At 38.3% G+C, this 16,133-nt stretch overlaps 2 protein-coding genes across 2 annotated transcripts in view; one reads left to right on the top strand and one right to left on the bottom strand.

Annotated features, from left to right (window-relative positions):
• Nucleotides 1-1,361: 1,361 nt before the first annotated feature.
• Nucleotides 1,362-16,133, top strand: part of LOC106879604 (uncharacterized) — a 45,647-nt gene continuing 30,875 nt past the window's right edge. Inside the window, exon 1 of the mRNA XM_014929254.3 lies at nt 1,362-1,498. The gene's annotated coding sequence lies outside the window, so the exon portion shown is untranslated. The remainder of the gene's footprint in view (nt 1,499-16,133) is intronic.
• Nucleotides 2,513-16,079, bottom strand: LOC106879605 (NADH dehydrogenase [ubiquinone] 1 beta subcomplex subunit 11, mitochondrial). The gene is made up of 3 exons (XM_014929255.3): nt 15,828-16,079; nt 8,064-8,197; nt 2,513-2,896 (listed from the first exon to the last, which is right to left on the bottom strand). The coding sequence occupies exons 1-3, from the start codon at nt 16,038-16,040 to the stop codon at nt 2,749-2,751; spliced, it is 495 nt and encodes a 164-aa protein (XP_014784741.1). The 5' UTR covers nt 16,041-16,079; the 3' UTR covers nt 2,513-2,748.

Here is a 16,133-nt window from a genome sequence, read left to right as displayed (position 1 = left end):
GGCTTCCTTGGTAACACACGGATACTAGATTACCAAGAGTGCATCAGGAAGCTGTTAGTCTTATGAGGATATGGGATGCCGAATGTCATTCAAAATTCACTTTCTCCCCTCCCACCACAACTTCTTCCCTCCGAAGCTCAGAACAGTGAGTGATGAGCATGGAGAAAAGTTCCACCAAGATATTACTAAGATGAATAGTAACTACCAAGACAAGTGGAACTCCAGCATGATGGGGGCTTTTGCTGGATGCTCTTGCGTAACATCCCGGAGGTAAAGTACACAAGATCGTGTACACAAAAACTCTCTGCTGTACTATGATTTATATGTATTGTATTATCCAAGTAATTTAGTTCCATCTATGTTCTGTATCTATTCTGTTCAGAAAATTGAAGTCACCACATCAAAATTAGTTAAAAAAAAAAAAAAAAAACACCTATTCACATCCTTGCCTCAGAGCAAATTGAAAATTTTGTAAATCAGTGCCATTAACAAAGCACACGAATTACTTCAAGTGAAAGATGTCCGATTGTTACACATTTGAGGTTTTTCGGCTATGAAGTAATAATGGTCATATTTTCTTAACAATTACCTTTCGTTCTTTAAATGTTATTTCATATCTCCCATGCATCGACAAACACCAACACTGACATTATTATAGGCGGTAGTATAACTACTAAATCCAAGACGACAGTATCAAGATATTTCACCGAACAATATCTTAGATCCGATGTTTTACCATAATCACCAAATACACTTTAGACATTTTACTGGATCATAATCACATTGAGGACATAATGTATTTGATGGCTTAAAAGACGCATGGGCATATTCGATGCACCCCAAATTCAACATTGCATTTTCAGGAAAAATAGTTGTTAGTTTACTAAAGCGTGTAATATTTAAAGCAATTTAAGAGTGCATTACAAAATGTTATGAAAATACTTTAGCAATAGAGCAACAAATTAGCAACAGAGCTGAACATAAAGCAATAAGTCAGGCTAGGTACAAGAGACCGTCTGGATTAAAATTAGCCTATAGTAGTGAGTGTTAGGGACAAGCTTGGTTTAAAGGAGGACTAACTTTGCAAATAAAACCCGCGTGAGGAGAATGCTTTGAGATTTTTTTTTTTTTTTTAGTATAAGTGCGTCTTATAAGCCACCGGATACAGTAACTAATATCATATAGTCTTACTCTTAAAATGCATGAGTATTTTAAAAGAGTAAGAGTATACAGGGTATAGTCTTACTTTTAAAATACATGAACACACTCAACACACGCACAAACAATATACACACATACAAAATACACTTAAACATATATACACAAATACATATTTCTCCACAAACATCGCCCTCGCCGACGTAGGCAGCTACTCTTCGTTTCCGAATATGTTTTCCCACTTCTTTTCCTTTTTTAATCGTTATGTTGGTTTTCCCGATGACTGAGAAGATCAATCCTTGTTTGTCACGAGCGTCCGTACGAACTGCATTTAGCCGAGGTAAGTGGACCTGTTTAGGATTTGTGGTGTTCCCCGCTCCTGTTTTCTTTGTGGTGTCATTTCATTTCTGCAGTATTCTGGCAGGTGTGTGTTTGGATTAACTATATATATATATATATATGTTTGAATGGGAAGGAAGCTCCTTACCACACAGCCAAAATACTACCGAAACAGCTGAAGTGAATTTTGAAACTTGTGTTCTTTTATACATACGTAACACTTGGAACCATCCCTGAGTTGGATCTACAGTTTGTATTGTATTGAGTACCTGCGTATATATGCACCTATCTATGTGTATTTATATATGCAGATACATGTACGAGTGTATATGTCCATACATACAGTATACAACCAACAAACAATTTTAAGTTGCTCCAAAGTATTATAAGTTAAGTACTGGCATCCAATATGTTAAAGTACCTTGATTCTAATGAATCCAGCAACTGACCTTTATATATAATTGCATGTATGTGTACGTAAATGTAATTAGTGCTCTAATATATAAATGATTCACTTAATGCAAAAATTTTCACCCGTGATGTAATAATGGTTACAATTCTTTAATAATTTGGCATTATCCTGCTTCACACAAACACTTATTATTTTGGGTACCTCTAGTGGAGTTTCATTCCCCCCACCACCACTCTGAAGCAAGCATTTTGACCTCATTTTGGATTAAAGGATACCTTCCACCCTAATCCCACCAACAGTCTTGAGGGCATGTAGCAAGACAGACACTAGCTCTTCCCCCGATTAAACATATATCTGTACAAAAGTATGTTTGTGCGTGCATGTGTGTATGCATGTATAAAATCTTCAACAGTTAACATCCACTTTAACATGTTTGCATGGATGGATAGAATTTGTTGAGGTAGATTTTCTACTGCCTGCTGTCCTTCCTCACATGAAGTCAAAACAATGAGACAATAACACACACATATTCTAATGATTCTGCAAATTTGCCACCTTATTTTAAGAGAACCTAATGAAAAAAATAGAAAATGAACAACGCAGTGAATTTTTAAAGTTTTTTAGTTCATTTGAAAGAAAAAAAAAACTATATATAAAAAAAATTCTTTTGAATCTTCAAAAAATAAACAAAAAACAACACAACGTTCCTGCTAACATGTCTGACATCTCTTACACAGTCTTCTTAACTAATCAAGAGAGTAAAGGGACATTTTGTCACCACATATATGTCTATACTCTCTTGTCCCTTCATCATGTATGTCTCCTTCAGCCGGACAATGTTAAATTATGATTTCTTGAGTTATTTCATCATCTGGCGGCAGTTCTATACTTTCAGGTGATAAGAAGTCAGGTGATATTAAATCAAGACCTTCACTTTCCCTGCGATCTAGCTCCAGATAAGCTTCTCGTAGAGACCATTCTTTCAACCTAGGTAAATAGACAAAACACAACATCATAGAATGAAGAGAGGTGGAGGGAAGGGGTTAAATTGTAACTGAAGGTGGAAGAGAGAATCAAGTGCACTGGTGACAGAGCAAGAGAATCCAGGAGAGAGGGAGAAGACAAGAGGAGAGAAGAGTAAATGAGGAACAAAAGAGAATTCATTTAAAATTAGAGGTAACAGTCATTTAGTACATTTTTGATAGCTTACTCAGTAAAAGAATCTTTTGATGGGTCCCTAAGACTGATAGAAGAAGGGAAATTTTTTTTGTGTCTTTGCATACTCTCAACAAGCCAGAAGATGGTGTATTAAATTTTGTTTCTTTTAACCCTCTGGCATTTAATCTGGCCATATCTGGCCTAAATATTCTACTTGCTTTATGTTTAACTCTTTAACATCTAAACAAGCCATACCTGGGCCAAATATTCTTCTTATGTTCATACTAGCCAGATCTGGCCTCTTAGACCTACCCTACAATGTCATTCCACAAGTAAAGAATACCATCATTGAAATCTTAAAACTACAAGACAATGCAGGAGTAGGAGTAATTCACAATAATGTAATTATATAAGCATTACATTTGATAAGAGTAATCTGAATGCTAAAGGGTTAAGCTAATCAGATCAGGCCTCTCACACCTATCCTACAATATCATCTTAAAAATAAACAATCATATCATTGAAATCTCAACGCTATGACATAATACATGATTAATTTAAAATATTAATAAATAAGCTTTTCACGGAACAGATTAATCTGAATGCTTAAGGGTTAAGGGCTCCATCTTAAAGAGAAGGCTACCACAAGGGCCAGTCCTTGTTACAATGTGGTAACCTGTGTCTCAATGACCTATGTCAGCAGTAGAGTGCAAGTTCCTAGTAAGGCTCCTCATGCTGGACAGGTCCTAAGAAAGAGGCCAGACTAATTTGGGCCAATTCTTCCCCAAAGTAAAAAGAGGTTTGTGTAGGTCAGCAATTGTCAAACAATGTCCATGTGACCCCTGGGGGTACATGCAAGTAAAATAATAAATTGGGGATCCACAATAGTAGTTTAAGGGTCCATGAAAATAATCTTGATGTAGATATGTTTATTGCAAGAAACAGCTTGGTTTCTTTATCATTTTACATAGGCCTAGAAGTGGCTGTGTGGTAAGTAGCTTGCTTACAAACCACATGGTTACGGGTTCAGTCTCACTGCGTGGCACCTTGGGCAAGTGTCTTCTACTATAGCCTCGGGCTGAGTGGATTTGGTAGACAGAAACTGAAAGAAGCCCGTCGTATATATGTCGTCGCATCATTTAACATCTGCTTTCCATGTTGGCATGGGTTAGATGGTATGACTGGGGACATGTCTGTATGTCTGTGTTTGTCCCCCCAACATCACTTGACAACCGATGCTGGTGTGTTTACGTTCCCGTAACTTAGCAGTTCGGCAAAAGAGACTGATAGAATAAGTACTAGGCTTATAAAAAATAAGCCCTGGGGTCAATTTGCTCAACTAAAGGCCAAAGTCAAATGATTGAAACAAGTAAAAAAGTGAAAAGAGAATAGTTAATGTGGGAGAAACAAAATATGAATTTCGAAAGAAGTATCTATAAAACTAGTCTTTAAACATTGAATGATTACATGGGTCCACTAGAGTAAAAGAGTAATGAAAGGGGTCTGTAAATAAAAAAAGTGGTTGGGAACCCCTGGTAGAGGACCAGAAGCTTGCTTCCCAACCACATGGTTCTAGGTTCAGTCCCACTGTGTGACATTTTGGGTTAGGGTCTTCTACTATAGCCTTGACTTGACCAATGCCTTGTAAGTGGATTTGATGGACACAAACTGTATATATATATATATATATATATATATATTAATGTGTCTCATTGCGTCTGTTTGTCCCACCACCACTGCTTGACAACTGATGTCGATGCATTTATGTCCCTGTAAGTTACTGATAGAATAAGTACAAGGCTGACAAAGAATATGTCCCGAGGTTGATTTGTTTGACTAAAACCCTCTAAGGTGTTGCTCCAGCATGGCCATAGTCAAATGACTGAAACAAGTAAAAGAATAAAAGATTGGTGACAATTTGAAACCAACCAGACCTGGGAGAGGAGGGCTTTGTATACAGGATGAAACAGAAAGGACAGTCACAGAGTCAAGAACAGTGGAGAGATGTCATTGATGGTCTATACTCCACAGGAAGTGAAGGGTTTAAATGAATAAGTTAAAGGCAGCACCTCTGAAAGTGATGAAAGGAAAGGCGGGTATTAACTACAAACTGGAGCAATCACCCAAATGCACACTAAAGTGAAGTCCACTAACTATGTCCAAAGGTCAGATGGTGGGGTTAAGCCAGGTGATGAATTAAGTTTACAACTGAAGAAAAGTAATGGGTTCATCTAACAAGTTTCTAGTTTCCAGCTGCCCACAATGCCCTTGGTCAAACTGAGGCTATAGAAGGCACATGCCAAGGGGCCACAGAGTGGAAACAAAGAAACAGGCCAAACATAGTACAGGGTGCCATGCCTACACCCCAGAGTATGTTAATCTTAATAACTATTTGTTTAATGCGTCATCTATTCAATTAGGTTGTCTGGGAAGTTTTGAGCGTTTTTAATATGCAAAAAGAGATAGAAATAATTGACCTTTCAATAAATTTTATTCAATGAAATAATTTCCATTAATGAGCGTGGCCGTTGCCAGTACCGCCTGACTGGCTTCCGTAGGATTTTCGAGCGAGATCGTTGCCAGTGCCCCTGGACTGGCTTGTGCGGGTAGCACATAAAAGACACCATTTCGAGCGTGGCCGTTGCCAGTATCGCCTGACTGGCCTTCGTGCAGGTGACACGTAAAAGCACCTACTACACTCTCTGAGTGGTTGGCGTTAGGAAGGGCATCCAGCTGTAAAAACTCTGCCAAATTTAGATTGGAGCCTGGTGTTGCCATCCGGTTTCACCAGTCCTCAGTCAAATCGTCCAACCCATGCTAGCATGGAAAGCGGACGTTAAACGATGATGATGATGATGATGATGATGATTAATGACTTTTGCCTATCTATCAGGTAATTCAAATATTCCTTCAACAAAATTTGACTGGTTTTGAAGTAAAGTTATCTAGATGCATTTTGACTATCTAAATTGTTCAATGTTTTTCCTTGCAATGAGTTCTGTCAAGACAAAAACAAGTGGTAGTCGGATGGCGCAATATCAGGAGAATATGGTGGATGGGATAAGAGATCCCAGCAAAGTTCATTTAACTTTGTTTGGGTAGCCGAAGACATGTGGTCAGGCATTGTCTTGTTGGAACATTACCCCTTTCCTGTTGACAATCTCCAGTCTCAATTCTTAGATCTTTTGGTTCAAATTAGCCAGCTGACAATAGTACACATTAGAATTAATGGTCTGGTTTTGTGGGAGAAGCTCATAATAGATAATGCCTTTATGATCCCACCAAACACAAAGCATAGCTTTTTTGGCATAGATTCATCTTTGCTTGCTGTTTTGAGGGATCCTTACTCAAACTCCAGGATCTTTTTCGCATTACGTTTTTGTACACAATCCATTTTCCATCTCCACTCACAAGTTGTTCCAAAAAGAAGGAATGCTTTAATTTTGTTTCAAAAGCATATCATAAACGGAATACCAGTCCAAACAATTCTTTTCTGAGAGTTTGTGAGGGACCCATATCTTATAACAAGAAATGTATCCTAGCTTCACTAGCTATTCATGAGCCATACTTTTAAAAAACGTCCAACTCTTCTGTAAGTTTTCTAGTTGTGCTATTTGAGTTTCTTCGATTTTTGCCTTCAAAACAGCTTCATCCAATTTTTAAGATCTTCTACTGGGACTGTCATCCCCCAAACTAAACTCTCCAGCTTTAAATTTTGCAAACCACCTTCAAACAGTTGATTCACCAATAGTATCGTCACCATAAACTTCACAAATGTTTACGCAAATCTTTGCAGCATTTTCTTATTTAAAAAGAAAAGCATTACAACATGAATATGAAATTTTTGGTCATCCATTTCAAATGTCAATAAAGGGTAACCAGAATGAAAGATAAATCTATTTTTAGTAAGCAACAAAGAAATACACTACCACTTCAAGCAACATCTAAGTTTTAACTGTGTTTTGTTTCAGGTGTGTTCAATGAAGCGTTAAAAGATTTAGCTTAAAAACGCTCAGAACTTTCTGGACAACCTAATAAATGTTTTGTTAGAATGTTGTGTGTGAAAATGTGAGTTTATGTGTTGTCATCATCATCAGCATCCTTTAACATTCACTTATGAAGGTATGTGGCTTAGTGGTTGGGGTGTGGGACTCGTAATCAATTCCTAGACCTGATGACATGTTGTCTTCTTGAGCAAAACACTACTTCACATTGCCCCAGTCCAGTCAGCTGGCAAAAATGAGTAATCCTGTAATGGACTGGCATCCCGTGCAGTGAGGAATATACAAGGGGGTGCTGATAAGCTCCTGGCTTTAAGGGTATTGCAAAAGGCCAGGTTGGAGGTCCAACCTTCTGAGTTCTTTCACAGGGCTTAGAAGGACCACTGCAATAAGTATGTGAATCTGAGAGAGGAATATGCTGGGAAAAATTATAATTGATCCTCCTGTATTTTCTTTTAGCCAAAGCTAAGAACTATTCAGCAGCCCCTTGTATATGCCACAAAAACTAGGAAACCAGCCTTATGACTCAGGAAGGATCATTTAACATTCACTTTTCTATGCATGCATGGGTCAGATGGAATTTGTTGAGGTGCCTTTTCTATTGCCAACCCTCACCTGTTTCCAAATGAAATAAGACTGGACCATGGCCATACAGGATTTTAATGGAAGACTAGAAATTAACATCACCTGTATGACAGTGATCCTCATTTACAACCATCACATGATGTCAGGACAAGGGTATGCACAAACACGCACACCTATACACAATGGACTTCTTTCAGTTTCTGTCCACCAAATCCACTCACAAGGTTTTGGCTGACCTGAGGCTATAGTAGAAGACACTTGCCTCTAAGATGCCACACAATGGGACTGAACCCAAGATGACATGGTTGGGAAGCAAATAGTAGAGCTATTGAGACCACAAAGATTATAGAAACAAAGGTCAAAAATAAAAGCATAAAAAAAAAAAAGACAAATTGAAAAATTAGAAATACCTCCCATCAGGTAGATATGCTAGCAAATATGTTCCGCCCACAACACATAGCGTTATGGAGATAAACATTGTCATGTTATGGATAAAACGATCCAGGTCTTTATCAACAAAATCATAACCATAGTTAATCCAGTTCTGAAAATATAAACAAAATTTAGTAAAACATTTTAGTAAAACATTGTTTGCAAAAATGTCTGAATTGTCATCATTGCCATCGTTGTCATCATTTTAAAATCTACTTTCCAATGCCTGAATGGGGCAGATGGAATTTACTGAAACATTTTCTAAAGCCTTCCTGTTGCCAGCCTGCTTACCAACATTTCTTCCAGTTTTGTGTTTCAAGTTCAAATTTCACTGAGGTTGACTTTGCCCTTTATAAGATGAGTCGATGTAGTCGATTAACCCCCACCCCACAAAATTTTAGGCATCGTGAGTGTGTGTGAGGGTGCGTCTGAGTTTGTCTCACCACCAGACAACCGGCATAAGTTTGTTTACGTCCCTGTAATTTAGCTGCTCAGCAAAAGAGACGAACAGAATAATTACCAGGCTTACAAAAGTAACTGCTGGTGTCGATTTGTTCGACTAAATCATTCAAGGCAATGCCCCAGCATGATCGTAGTTCAATGAGTGAAACAGATAAAAGATATCTACGACAGGCTTCCACACAGTCTCCGGTCAGGAGTTATAATGGAAGGCATTTGCCACACGGTGAGAATGAACGCCCTCTTCATTTTTAAACTGCTTATTTATAAGGTCGGCTGGTTCTTTAAATTCAATGTTGGAACAAACATTTTACTTTTGGATGATCTACTCCAACTCGGAAACTGCAATAAAGACTCAATTATCTAGCTATTTAACTAAACAAAAAAAATTCAAACATTGGAATGAGAGAGACAGGTAGATACAAAGACGGAGAAATAACAGTATGTGACAGAAGGAAGGAAGGAAAGTGAGAAAGCGAATTTAACATATATTTACATTTATAATCCAGGGGAGGCAACTCTACATAAATATATCGTAATTTGCTATACGTGCCAGGGCTCGTGCGAATTTTTGTCTTGAAGTACGAAGGAGTTTCATACCAGCAATCACTAGTCAGCGCTGAACTCGCACATCCCTGTTGCGTTTTCCAAGTGTTTTTTGTTTTGTTTTTTAGTTTTGTATAGTATTTGCTATTATTTTATAATAATTAGTTGCGTTAGCCATGGGTCCTAAGAAGGTTAATGCAAAGGACAGTGCTGAGAAGAAGAATAAACTGATTACGATACAATTGAAGATTGAAATCAGTGATAAACATGAGAAAGGAGTGCATGTAGTGGATATAGCACGTTAATACGACCAAAACACGTCGACGATCAGCACCATCCTGAAGAAAAAGGACGAGATCAAGGCCGTTACAGCAAATGGTGTCTCTAGTCTCTCCAAGCAACGCACATCTGTCCAAGAAGAGATGGGAAAATCGCTTCTTCTGTGGATCAACGAGAAGTAACTCGAAGGGGGTACGATTACGGAGACCATCATCAGTGAGAAAGCACGAGTGCTGTATTGGGATCTCTTGAAGCAGAACCCTGGAACATCAACGGAGGAGACATCAGCAGACGCATTTTAAGGCCAGTCGCGGCAGGGTCGATAATTTCAAGAAGAGGACTGGTGTTCATGGTGTCATCAGGTATGGAGAAGCTGCAAGTTCCAACACGAAGGCAGCTGAGGATTTCGTACGTGAATTACGCAGCTCATCACAGCAGAGGAGCACACCGCACAACAGGTATTCAACTGTGATGAAACTGGCGGGGTTTTTTTTTGGGGGGGGGGACGAATGCCCAGAAGAACCTAACTGCAGAGAAGAAAACATCAGGCCACAAGCTTATGAAAGATAGACTAACTCTTTGTGCCATTGCGAGTAGAGACTTGAGGATTAAGCCGCTCCTTCTCTGCCATTCCGAAAACTCACGAGCATTCAAGTCGCACAAAATCCTGAAGGAGAAGCTGCAGGTCGTGGGGGGTGTGGGTAAACGTTAAAGCCCGAGTCACCAGGCAATTCTGCAACGAGTGGGTCAACCTTATCTTCGGACCAGCAGTGAAAAAGTATCTTCTGGAGAACAATCTTCCTCTCAAGGCTCTCCTTATTCTCACCAATGCTCCTGCTTACACTACAAACTTCGAAGATGATATCCTGGACGAATTTAGATTTACAAAAGTTCTAGACCTTTCATGCAAAACACCACCCCTATCTTGCAGCCCATGGACCAAAAGGTGATTTCTAATTTTAAGACATCGTACACCAAAAACCCAAAATACAAATCTTACCCTTCGTGAGTTTTGGAAGGAGAACTACAACATTTCTAACTGCCTGAAAATCACCAATATGGCCTGGCACTCAGAGAAGCTGATGACAGATGAACTTCTGCAGCTTCAGGAGCAGCAGCATTCGGATGCGGTGGAAGAGACTGACTCCCTGGAGGAAGAGAGTGTAGCGAAGAAGGCTATCTCTACGAGTGACATAAAGGCAGTATGTTTCTGAATTTGTAGAAAAATATCAACCTGAAAAAGTATCTACAGTTCGTGCAGCTGCTTTATTTAATGACAACACTCTGGCGCATTTTTGTAACATTTTGAAAGGCAGGAAAAAGCAGACTTCTCTTGATATGTTTCTAATGTAACAACCTGGAAGTGTGAAAAGTGAAGAAAGCGTGTCCCAAAAGCCTAAATTAAGTGAAGTGTGACAGAAAACGCCAGAAACTGTTCTTCCTGGAGTCTTAATGGAAGGAGATTCTCCTTCCAAACAATAATCGGTACTTTTCAGTTATCTCATGCCTTGAGGAGGTCAAACGTCAACAATGTGTTGAAGTATTGAATCAAAAGGATCTAACCTTTAATCCAATCTCGTCGCCACATAAATTCAATTTTTTAGTGGTGAGATAACCCAGTTTTTAATGGCAATTTTTTAATGGGGGTGAGATAACCAAAAAGTACCAACCAGTTTACATATTTCTTTTGCATTCTCTTTTATTATGTTTTTATAATTGTCATTTTCCTTGTAACTGCACCTTTTCTGTTTTAAAATCCATAGGAAAATTATTCATGGATGGGCTGGAAGAGATTAATTACATTTTAATTCATTTCAATGGGGAAAATTGATTTGTAAAACGAGTAAATCGTCAAACGAGCTCAATCATGGAACTAATTAAACTCGTACTGCGAGGTATCACTATTTATTGATGATAGAAATGAGTTATTCGTGCTTTGTTTTCACCCTTTATCTTCTAATATTGATAGGACATTTACACATGGTAATGATGTCTTACAAGCGGCATGCTGGCAGATTCGTCAATACGTCTGTCAAAATGCTTAGCGGCTGTTCTGGTTTTTAACGTTCTGAGAGGTTAACTTTGCCTTTCATTCCTTCAAAGTCGATAAAATAAAATACCAGTCAATTACTAGAGACAATGTAATCGACTTGTCCCTTCCTCTGAAAACTGACCTTGAACACTGCAAGGGACCAGCGTCTCGTTCGAGGGGAATATTATGATGTCGGTCACTTATAGGCCATGGAAACTGAGTAATCGACCTTATGAGTCCTAGGGCTAAACAAAAAAATTTTTAAAAAGCCCCACAGGGTCCCATGCAGCAGCAATAAATTGACAACGATATCAATTCAATTAGGGACTAAGATAAATGAACAGTACCAAAGCATAAATATTACAATCGCTTGGATTCCCTTCCACTAGATAATCTGGATTTCTTGTGGCGATTACTGTTTGTTACAACAAATATAAACATTAAGTCTACACGGTATGTTTTATTCTCGAACATAGTGTACACACAGTTAATAACAGATGGTTATGCCATTTGAACAGTATTTCTATAAAATTTCATTTATATATATCCATTTTCCTGAAAGTTATGTGGGAAAAATCGGGTTGTGTGAATTTTCTGAAAGTCTTCTCGCCACACCCCACGTCGTTCGTTTGCGCAAATTTTTGTTTTCATATTCGTTTTCTACACTTTTTTTTTACACCTATATTTATTATTTTATTTTTTGGTCCAGGGAGTTTAACTACATATTAACCGTACAGACACGTTAGAGAATATAGTTCTACAGATCTTTAAAAAAAGACATGATGATCACGGATGAAAAGTTTTCTGATCATAAGTTTGACCTGGTGCTAAAAAAAAAAAAAAGACTTATAAGGAAACCCTTGATAATCTTTATCTTTCAGCTATAATCCTAACAAGACCTATTGCGGTCGAAAGGTGAGCAAACTATCTCTAAAATAGCGGTCCATGCAAGACAATTTTTTTCACACACGCATAACAAAAGACAAAGTGCCTAATATCTTTTGTCTTTTACTCGTTTCAGTCGTTAGACTGCGACCATGCTGGGGTACCACCTTGAATCTTTAGTCGAACGAATCGACTCCAGTACTTATTCTAACGACCTCTTTTGCCGAACCACTAATTTACGGGGACGCAAACACACCTACACCGGTTATCAAGCGATGGTGTGTATGGGGGAAGGACAAACCCGTTACACCCACCCACATGTGTGTGTGTGTGTGTGTATGTGTCTTAATGTCTGTCTCTCACCGCCACTTGAGAACCGGTATTGGTGTGTTTACATCCCCCGTAATCTAGCGGTTCGGCAAAAGTTATCAACAGAATAAGAACCAGGCTTAAAAAGAAAAAGTAATGTCCATTCATTCGACTAAAAATTCTTCAAGGCGGTGCCCCAGCATGGCCGCAGTCTAATGACTGAAAAAGTAAAAGATAAGATTCTGTGCGACCCGGTACTGGTCAATGACTTAATGGTTGAAGACCCTTGTTCTAAAAGAATGTTCGACCTGCTACAAAGAATAGCCAAATCGGATCTTTAGGATTTGACGGGTAACATTTTTTTGTAGTGTTTTTGGTACCAAAACACTTTCAAACTTCGAATACTTGTATATTTTGTGTTATAGAACAGATAAAAAGTTTTGTATTCGAAGTTATTTCATGTAAAAAATTGTCGTATTTCGGTAATTTCAGCCAATCACTGACGTCTATTGAGGTGAAAACAATTACGCCGTGGAATGTAAACAACGGTGTTACGGGATTTTTTCCATTGAATAAAATTAGTGCCGTTGTTTGTCAACAAAAACTATCCGTTGTCAACAACAACTATCAGCAGTATATATTTCGTTTGTCACTGTTATTTATGACATCGTTCGTGCATTTGTACTAGTTTTAGCTTTAGAGTTTTAGGGTTAGGGTTCGGGTTTTAGAGTTAGGATTAGTTTTAGGATTACGGTTAGGGTTATGATTATTTTTGCCATAATCTTAACTCTAACCCTATAACTCATAACCATAACCCTAACCCTAACCCTAAAACCCTAACCCTAAAACCCAAACCCTTACTAGGGAATAATGATATAATTAAACAGGGAATAACACACTTGACACCGAACAGCACTAACTGTATTCAGCTGAATAGACGTCAGTGATTGGTTGAAATTACAGAAATACGACAACTTTAACATGAAATAACTTGCGATGTACAATTTTTTTGTTAAGAGAAGAAGTTGTTTTATATGACACATTCTACCAGTGTCCCAAGTTTGAAAGTGTTTCGTTAAGAAAATAAGTGTTGCCCGTCAAATCACAAAGATCCGCCAAATCTTTCAAGGCGTATAAAAAATGTAAGAACACATTGGATATACTAAAAAAAAAAAAAAAAAAGAGAGAGGGTGGTAACGGCTAGAACACCTCTAATCATAAGACTGACCCGAAACTCTGTGTGTGTGTGTGTCTCCACCGCTTGATAACCGGTGCTAGTTTGTTTATGTTCCCTTAACTTAGTGGTTCGCAGAAATAAGACCGATAGTATTAAGTACTGTGGTCGATTTGTTCGACTTAACCCTCAAGGTGGTGCCCCAGCATGGCCGAAGTCTAATGGGCGAGATAAGTAAAAGCAACAAAAGGGGGGGGGGTATGGGTGGACATTGGAATTAGACACTGAGGGAAAATGGCTGTAACTTTTTTATTTTTTAATTTTGACGATTTTCGTTTTCGATAATGTGTTCTATATGTCACAGTCATGCGATTCCTCCTAAAAAAAATTTAGGACCATCCCCTCCCCTCCCCCACACACGGGGGGGGGGGGGCGATTTTCATTTTTGACATTGTGTTCTACATGTTCAGGTCGTACGAATAGCCTTCTCGCAACTTAGATGTGAAAATGAACGGCTTACATTTATATTGAAACAGAAAAAGGATCATATGTGGAGTCCCCACAACGAAACTTGATATGCTAGAAATAACAGCTAAACGCGGACAATCCAAATCTTGCATTGGTTCAGATGGACTATATGTGAATAAATATGAAGGAAAAAATGCGCTTTGGCAAACAGGGTTAGGTTTTGAGTTAGGGTTAGGGTAAACCTAACCCTAACCCTGACCCTAACCCTAACCAGATTTGGCTGTTATTTCTAGCATGTAAATAGCCTGCTTGGTGAGGTGAGGGAATTTAAATTTTTCAAACAATTTTTTTTTCAGAATCGGAATCTCCATAGCCTAAAACGTGGGATTCCGTAAAAAAAAAATAATAAATAAGGGGGGGGGGGGTTCAGATTACATATAGTCCATCTGGACCAATGCAAGATTTGGATTGTCCGCGTTTAGCTGTTATTTCTAGCATATCAAGTGTGGGTGGGGGGTGTAGGGAAGGGGGTCAAACATTTTTTTTAGGGGAAATCGCATGACCGTGACATATAGAACACATTATCGAAAACGAAAATCGCCAAAATTAAAAAATTAAAAAGTTACAGCCATTTTCCCTGTGTCTAATTCCAATGTCCACAGGGGTATGAACGCAGTGGAATCGCGTGAGTAACCAGGTCAAAGTTGATGCAATGAAAATTTTGACACCAAATAATAAATGTGCAAATCAAATTGTGTGATTTTGAATGACTCGTATATGTCTGTAACGATACAATTGTTTCAGATTCAACTCACGCTCTCAGATCTACTCGCTTGCCTGGTAAGTACATCCCTGAAATTAATATGAGAGGTTTCGAAACCCAACGGTGACGAACTCTCCTGTCATAGATGACAAATTAGGGTTCCGTAATTTCTTGTCGAAGAACCTGCACAGATGATTTGTTTATAGTAATCAAAATGTCACGTACATTAAGCTCACTCCCTCCATCATATCGATATTGCTTGTGCAGGTGTACGATGTGTCACAAACTAAATGACAAAGTAATCGCTCAGCAACGTGAAATGTGTTTTGCTCAAAAACACAACACACCACCCGGTCTAGGAAGCGAAACTAAGATCTTTCAATCTCAAGTTAAAACTCTAACGACGAAGCCACGCGCTATACTCAAGGGTATTTAGGACGAAAATTAGACTGTTTGAAAAACGTTGCGTTTTTCACTAGAATATCAACATTTAATTAAAACTTATTCGGTTAATATTCAACAACAAAACAATCAAACACCTTAGTAAAATATATTCAACCCTCTCGCCGCAGAGAGAACAGGCATGCGATGAATTAAAGTATCAGAAATAGCAGTGAAATGCTTCTAGAATACGTCCTACCGTACTGACTAACAGAAGGACATATTAAATAATTTAGTCCACGACATACGAAAAGATAGACGGTCGTGGTTAGGAATGTCTTTGATAGGAGGTCTGTAGGATCAAGGCTGACGTGGGAATAAACAACAGCCATAGATACGCTTATGCATCACTGTAAACATTGGCAAGGACAAAATTTATTTCTTACCTTGTCGTCACTTTCATCAAGATTTTCGAAATGTTTCTCAAGTCCCTTTAGTTCAGGAGTTTTTTCTCTTATCATGGGATCCAAAGATGTAATAACATCTTTATTTTTAGGGGACGTCGATATAAATGCTGCTGACAAGGGAAGGCGATGACCTGAACGTATTTTACTTAGAGGTCGAATTAACCTCGTCGAATAACGTAACAATGCCGCCATGCTTCTCTTGCTCAACGAACTTCACGCTCACAACGAGACCTTTAAAAATATATATATATAGATGTTTAATAAAATAATTATTTAACTAATTTT

This window comes from Octopus bimaculoides, chromosome 11, assembly GCF_046866305.1.
Source record: "Octopus bimaculoides isolate indiv1 chromosome 11, ASM4686630v1, whole genome shotgun sequence".
NCBI classification, from domain to species: domain Eukaryota; kingdom Metazoa; phylum Mollusca; class Cephalopoda; order Octopoda; family Octopodidae; genus Octopus; species Octopus bimaculoides.
Note: the sequence above shows the minus strand (reverse complement) of the source record. Positions and strands in the feature narration are given on the sequence as shown.